Source organism: Atta colombica, unplaced genomic scaffold (genome assembly GCF_001594045.1).
Source record: "Atta colombica isolate Treedump-2 unplaced genomic scaffold, Acol1.0 scaffold100, whole genome shotgun sequence".
In the NCBI taxonomy this organism is placed as follows: domain Eukaryota; kingdom Metazoa; phylum Arthropoda; class Insecta; order Hymenoptera; family Formicidae; genus Atta; species Atta colombica.
The window spans coordinates 1770832-1779243 of NW_017259185.1; the positions used below are offsets into that span (position 1 = coordinate 1770832).

At 32.0% G+C, this 8412-nt stretch overlaps 1 protein-coding gene across 1 annotated transcript in view; it reads left to right on the forward strand.

Moving 5' to 3' along the window:
• Window positions 1–117: 117 nt before the first annotated feature.
• The window catches only part of LOC108686603 (ankyrin repeat domain-containing protein 29), an 18076-nt gene continuing 9781 nt past the window's right edge, over window positions 118–8412 (forward strand). Inside the window, exons 1-3 of the mRNA XM_018192004.1 lie at window positions 118–406; window positions 5478–5588; window positions 6847–6945. Coding sequence (XP_018047493.1) covers window positions 395–406; window positions 5478–5588; window positions 6847–6945 — 222 coding nt within the window. The 5' untranslated portion in view covers window positions 118–394. The remainder of the gene's footprint in view (window positions 407–5477; window positions 5589–6846; window positions 6946–8412) is intronic.

The window sequence follows — 8412 nt, forward strand, 5'->3', positions numbered from 1 at the left end:
GCAGGCTCGCAGCATACCTCCCCCACCCCTTCTCTTCCCACCCCCCTCCTTCACTCATCCGATACTCTCGCAGCGTCGACACCGTGCGCCCCGTCTATTCACAATTGTTCGCGGCTACGTGCTATATGTTTATGCGCGATTCGTCGACCGACGACTCGATGATGACGCTCACCGGCCGTCGCGCGCGTACAGGCGGAACATCCTGGCGAGAGCGGTGCTTCAAAACGAGCCACGTTTAGTGGCTCGTGTTCAGTAGCGAAGCGCGCTTCGCGCTGGATGGATCGACGGTGATTGTATGTTGCATGAACGCTCGCTCGTCGGCGACGGGACGTGCGATGCGCTTCGGCAGGACTGAACGAATAATTGATCGGGATACGCACGGCAGAGGTTCAACATGTCCATGAAGGTGAGTGCACGGAGAAACGCCGAGATTCAGCGCGGATGTATCCTCCCCCGCGAGAGATGTTCCTCCCTCAATCTCCCTGGACGTTTGTCTTTTGTTCCTTTAGATTCGATAAACTTTAGAGTGATTTTGGGACACTCGTGTTCTTCTACATTGTTGTAATGTGATAATTTTGTAGATATAGAATAATCTTGTTGTTAGAAGACAAATCAAATAACACGCTTCGTCATCCTTTCGTATTGTTCGAAATTAAGAGCAGCTTTTTTTGGAAAGTGAATTTGAGATTTGGTAATTGATATTTTTTATTGTTTGAGACATTCGTTCTCTTGGCGATTTGCGTATAAAACAAATGTTAATATTATTTATTAATTTATAAATATTTACTAATTTATTTACTTATTTAATTTGCTCAATCAAATTCGCTGTCTTGTGAACAGGATCTTTGCGGCCCGTGTCAAATTATTATTATTAAATTTAACTTGATAATAAATTGTATTCGACATAATGCGTTGCGATTTATTTATAATTCATCGAGTACAAATCTACACAATAATCAATAAGCTATATTTTTATCTATAAACTACTTCAAGTATATCTTTGATTCATGTTAAACCAATTAGATGAAATTGAAAAAATATGCATAAATATTTGATCTTCACTTATTTATGAGAAATAATTGTATAGATCGCAAAGACTTAATAATATTTATTATAGTTGTATTCCAAAATTCATTTTCAGTGTCTAAAAAATTTAGGGTTGGGAAAATTGTTTTATAAAAGATAACTGATAAATAATTGCATTGAGAAAAATGTCCTAACTCTACACTGAAAAGAAATATAGTCAATTTATAATATAATAAATATTTTGTTGAATACTACCAACTAAATATTTATTAAATATAAAGATATATTTATTTGATATAAGAAATGTTAATTTGATTTAACAATCATTTTTTTATTGAACAAATATTTACTTACTGTAAGTAAATGTTTAATTGGCAGTATTGAACTAAATATTTATTAAAATTAACTATATTTTTTCTCAGTGTAAATAATATTTCTTGAATAATATTAAGTAAGTAATTAAGTAAATATTTATTTGCAATAAGGAAATGTTTAATCCTATTCAAGAAAATATTAAATTTAGGATTTTTTTTCAGTGTGTGAAAATCTGTAATGCACATAACTAATGTAAACTATCAGTATTTTCAGCACTGACAATGAATTTTGGAACATCGTTTACGATGTGAAGCTTTCTGTATTTTCATTTATTCGCAGATGTATCGTTGCTGTGCTTTTAATCTTCGACGAGTCAATTGTCTTCTCTTCCGAGAGATTGAAAAAGCACAGCTCTTATATCTCTTGTTATACTATTTTTTTCCTTTCAACTGTTGGGAGTCGCGACGATTTGCGTATCTAACAAATGAAAAACTGAAGGTCGCGTATTAAAAGCGCGACAAGAAATACACACGTCTTATCTCTATATATCGCGTGTTATTTCTAGTTCGCAACGAATAGGTGCACACCTGCACGAGCACGATTAAAAACCGAAAGGCGAAGAGCTTTATCGTGCCTGCTGATTCGGACATTTCCGTAGAAAACTGACCGCGAAGATATGACGGTCGATTGTCTGATAGTTTTTTTATTTGGAGATCGATTGTGAATTTTGAAAGGAGGTAAAAATTACAAAAGTGAGCAAATTTACTAAAATATTTATAATTTCATTCATGATATAAGAAAATCAGCTGCACACATTGCACACATAATGAGCACAGCTGAATTTAATTTGCAAATTTCTGATTAGTGACTATAATATATTATCTTTTAAAATTGAGGCCAATTTTTGATTGGTCATAAATGTCGTCGTTACTTTAAACAACTGCGCATTGAAATTGGTTCACTTGGTCTTATCATGATTTCGTCGACTGTATTTAGCAGAAAAAACAGTTTTGCAACTGTTGTAAGATTTTTAACATGAATGACCTTGCTGTTAGTTCTTCATTGGATCTAAATATTTCACGCTCATATTCAGAAAGAATTTTACAATAATTGCAAAGCTACTGAACGTTTGATTTAACCCTAGTAAATTTGTTCAAATTCAAATTATAAAAGTCTATGAATAAATCGATTTATCAAATAAAAGGAGCATAAAAACTAATGCTGGTTCTTCTTGCGAAAAATTATTCTATTATCTAAGTATTAAAATATATACCTATATAATTTAAAATACAAACATTTCGACCTCTATTATTAGGTTATTCTCAGTGTTTAGAATAACAAACGTATGCATGAAAAAAACATTAAAAAAAAATTTGTTCACTTTTGTAATTGTCACCTCATTTTAAAATACATAATTGATTGAATTGACCCCATAGAATCTAGATCGAACGAGCTGGAATACGCGGCGCTGTGCGGCAATAATCCGCTGACAATTGTAATCGCGTAATTATCACAATTTCAACGTACTTGAGTTTAAGCACTGTAAACAGACATTATCAGCGTGATATTGTTCATAACACGCATTACATAATATCGAACAGTATGTAGAGTCGGCTCTAGAGCCGATCGCGTTGCCGACGTCGGCGAGGCATGCTTAATAGCTTGTTCATCATATTTTCCCTATCTGCGTTACGTAAGATTTTTTACACCAGATTGCTCAGATCAGACTATTAAAACTAGTTGATAAATCCGCGATGATCGAGAAATCTGCGACACAGCCTCTTGCTGTAATTTATTTTTCGACGTATATAGAACTAATGAATATAACAATTTAATTACATGTGTATAATTTTTATGTTATGTTTGAACGATAAATATTCAAGAAAGGCTTTTATTTATAATTTTAGATTTTCTTAACTAAAGTATGAAAAATCGGTATTGTAATACTTATTAAATAGGCAGTTTCATAATAATTAATAATGACAATATAGTATTTGAAGTTTTAATATTAGAACATCATAACGTTAAATATAAATGTAAGTATATCTAGAAGAAAAGACGCAAATAGTGACATGAGTGTTATTCTTGGTAGATACATCATTTTGATATTTTAATTAAAGCTTTAATTGTCGGCCATGCGCGCTAATTACGGTCGAGATTGCGGAAAAAAGTGCAGCTCCGCGAAAGCCGTGTTTAGAAATTATTGCCGCTGAACACATCTATTCGATACAAAGATGTGAAATTTTGAGACACACAATAAAGTAGGCACATGTATTAATTTGAATTTCAAAACTGATTTAATTGATGATTACGAATTCATAATAAAACATGAAATAATTTTACTTAATAACTCATTTCAATTTTTGAACAGGTTACATATTTTCTCTCAAAGTTGATGCGCTCCGAATATAATTATGATATTATGTTTAAATTATACATTTATAAATTATTATAGAATACAATTAGAATATCTTTATATCGAGTGAAGAAGATTTGTTTGGATAAAAAACAGTTAGCAGTTTAATGTATGCGAAATTTGAACAATCTAATAATTTCACCTCTTACAAGTAGATGTAATGATCAGTGCTGAATATTTTAGGGATTATATTATTTAATCTTATACTTTGGAATTTTATAACACAAAAATTATCTTTTAATAAGTTTTATAATTATATTCAATAACTTTCTAATAATTTTTGTAATAATTTTTGTAATTATTTAAATATTTATTAATAATTATCCTTTAACACAAAAATTACAAGGCTAAAACTTTCGTTGATACGAGATTTATTTCTCGTGTTCTACATATTCGAAAGAGACATTCCTTGCTGTACTACAGACTCGCCGCAAAATCCTGTAATAAGATTTTTCCGCACCATTGAACATACAGCCCGACGTGTTTTGCAATTTTACGTTTGCGATCCGTGACGAATTTCTAGAATCAGTAAACTACAGGCTAACGGGTACAAAGTTACAGATATCGGGGGCCTACAATCCTATTTTTCTTTCTTGTCTGTGGAATCTTTCGAAATATTTCGAAGTACGAGTTCCATTCAAACATAAATCCGCAGGAACGACGCGTCGAGGACACAGACGTTTATTCCTCGAGAAATCATTCGGAATGTTTTCTCTCTTCATGCAAGAACGTGTTTGCACCGCAAGTCGGATCACTCCATAAACACTCGAAAGCGAAGGTCGACATATTATTTCGATCATCATCGCGATGAAAGACCAACTGAAGTACTCACGCTGGATAACATTTGCGCCGATGAGTTCACCGTTAGAAATCATAAACGAGAGAAATAAAAACCGCCGGATCTACGATCCCGAGAAATATCGATCCCAATGACAACCTCGAACATGAGATTATGGAGAGAACTTCTTTATGGAAGCGCTAAAAATATTTAACGAGCTTTTAGATGATTCCAACAATCTGACGAGCTCACTCATATATTCAGTTACATTCATATTCCATTACATGGCTCATATATTCGAATTCCGATATAGAAATGTTTTTCCATTATTTACATTTAAAAAAACTTGGATATATGTATATGAAAATATTCTTCGATGAGCAATAGTTGAAGAGCCCCTCAACACAACGATTTATTTTATAATAATTTGAATATTATTTTATATTTTTTATTGTATTATATTATATTAATGTCGAAATTGATTGATTTTATATGTATAAAAACATTTAAAATTAACACAATTAAAAAAGAAGTCAAATTCTCTAAAAATCTAAAAAGATTGTAAAAAATTGGGACTATTCAAAATTAATCAAATTTAATTTTTATAGTTTTTCAGAATCTTTTTGTCATTTATTAATATATGTAACTTTTGTAATTAATTTCCACTGTAAAAAGATTTTTAAAGTAAAAAAAATTTGAAAAATGTATATTTCCCTATTTTCCTGTATCGAAACCTTCCAATTTTATATGTCATGATTTTAATTCCAATTATATTTCTTTTATAATTTCAATTATAATTCCAATAAATGTTTGGGACGTAAAAAAATTTTTGTTTTTAACATTTTCTTACGTCGCTCCGATCCGTAATCATGATTTAATCAAGAAATTAGAAATTAGCGTTTTATTAACTTGTTCTTGAACTTTTGGTTCTCGCTTTTTCAGAAAGAGTCGCCTTGGGACGTGGAGCTGCATTTGGCGGCGGCACGCGGGGACGCCAAGCGTCTTCGTGTTTTATTAGATTCTGGACGCGTTCACGTTGATTGCAAGGACAAGGTCAGTACCGTGCAATACCCTCAGTTTCCAAAGTAAGATCTCGTTATCGTAGACATTTCTCAGACACGATTTTTCAAACGATTGGGAGACCTTCGCGGCAACTGAATATTAACTGTTCGTGAGAATTTGGAATAAAAAGAAAATGTTTCGATTTACACGAACATCATAATATTAATCTGTGCTTTCCTGAAATACGATATTCAATTAGATCAGTTTTATCAGCTGAAATCAGTTCATTCAGTCGGTTCATCACAGCTCAAGACAATAAGATTATCGCGTGAGATTGCTGTCGGAAATCGATTAGGCAGGAACTCACGTTTCTGATTACAATAGTCTCGCGATAGATCAACGATATCTCAGCAAAAACGCGATTTACCGGCTATTTTCTCTCCTCGACTCATTATGCAAATGACAAGGAGCGAGCAGCACGTAACGTTACTCTTCTCTGCGCGTCTTGAAAGTGGTTTATTAGATCAACGCGGACACTAATTGTACTACTTTTCGACTTGGGGAAACCGAACACGTTTTATCGACGTCTATATTTTTGCAAACTCATCTACGTGGAATTGTGTCAGTGTCAAGGTTGAATCAAATTACCATATGTTTGTTTAGTCAACAAGGAAATTAATTAATAATACTTCTTGTCATTCACGATTCTTTTTTATTAGAAATACCGATCAACATTTTGCGAAACTTTGTATTACTTGTCAATATTTTTAGACATTGAGTGACACAAGTCGACACAAGTGTCGTACTATCATTATTACTCTTTAAATAAAGAAAAATAGAACGATATTTGTATCGACTTATGTCACTAAATGGAAAACATCTATTGATAGATAGCAATTTTATGCACAAATTGTTACTTTTTGTCAGGATACTGTGACTATATTTGCATATGTACAGTTTTAATATACAAAATAATTAAAGTTTTATATTTTCCTTAATCGTTGTAGATTAGATTTTTAAATTATAAAAAGATAAAGTGTTCGTAACAATGCATACATGTAAATTCTTTGCTTGGGACAGTTTGACCCATATGTGGCAAACTGGAATTAATACAAGTGTGCTAATTGCACTAGTGGTCTTCTAATCATTAGAACATTTAGCGCGAATCTTAATAGCTCATAAGAGGATTGATTAGAAAATATTCACCGGCATACATTCGTCGACATTTGGCGTTCACCGGCGGGAAAGTTTCGCGTCTAATTAAATTGTCGGAGCGAAGTTTTGCAAAACGAGGTCGATTTTCTTTCAGGACGGCACGACACCTTTGATATTAGCCGCCGCTGGTGGCCACATGGATGCCGTGACCGAGCTGTTGCATCAAGGGGCGGATCCCAATGTCAAAAGGCTGGTAAGTTCTGACCCTGTGTCAAAGATCAAGTGTATCCGTAAATGAATGATATCCTTGTGGAATGAATGAAAACCTAATGGTAATAACAGAGATAACTCGTACGCGCCCACGTTAATTAAATGGCTAAAATCCTTAGGATATTACAATATTAGCGTATTACAAGACGTTAAATTAGAAAATAGTCTTTGCTTTTATTTATATATATATATATATATTGGAGAGAAGTAATACTTAAGTATATATGTACAATAGATCAATTTGACATTTGTTAATTTTTCAATTTTCACTTGCTCGCAAGGCAATTATAAGTAAGAAAGTTATCGGATTTTTATCTCTGCGTCTTACAGTTTATCTCTTACTAATAACGAGCTCGTGTAAGATCGATCAATGAGATAAGCGATATTTTGAGAATTTTTTTATAAAGCGAATTCAAATGTACTGATACTCACTGCTGCATATTAAAATTGTTGTACATTGATTTAATTTGAATATAAAAGTTAAATGTGAATATTTTAAATTATAAAATACATATTTTATCTAACAGCATAATAAAGTATATTGAAGATTTCGCAATTTGTTCCCTTTCTATACGGAAAAAATAAAGTATTTTTGCTGAAGTATCTAAAAATTTAACTAAATAATGAAAATAATTACTGAATACAATTTTGTTGACCACCTAAATAATTACGTAGCAACCTCAAGCATGAGCAATGCTGCAAAAAGTTTTAACATTCTAGTTAGAGTACTCTATATAATTATTTTCAGATCTGTCTCTAGCTAAATTTTTAAATATTTTAACAAAACATTTTTACATGTTTACATGAGTTGTCTACGACAATTTTGATGCATACTATTGCACATTGAGTGCGTCCAATCGAATTCGCTATTCTTCGCTTACTTCGTGTACGAACTTATCATTATCTACGAAAATATCATCGAGAAACGTAGCGTGTAACTTAACTCTTTTTAATCGTCACACAAAATATCGTTTATAATTGTAACCACGATCGTAAAACAGTTATAACGAAGTATGAATAATACATTAATTATATGTATGTAATTATTGTTTTATTTTTTTTTTCTATACGTACGTTATTATATTTAATTCTCAGAAATAAGGTAGAAAAATGTATTATTATACGTCTTCAGAATTGTGCGTTTTTTATTTATTCTCTTTTAGATATTAACATTAATAACCGTGATAAAATTGGCATCGAGTATTACAGTCGTGAGACTATCTACCGATTGCAATTTAATTGCCGCCATAAAATAGATCTCAATTATTTAATTATGTTCGATTAAAAGATATGTAATAAAGGGATATGTAATAGAGAGATGCGGAATGTATCATAATAGTTACTTCGTAATAATAGTTTCAGGAAACGTTCCGTATCAATCTTAAAATAGTTTTCTCGCAATGAAGACATTATTTTCCATGATTTCTTAAATATTTTATAATATATATAT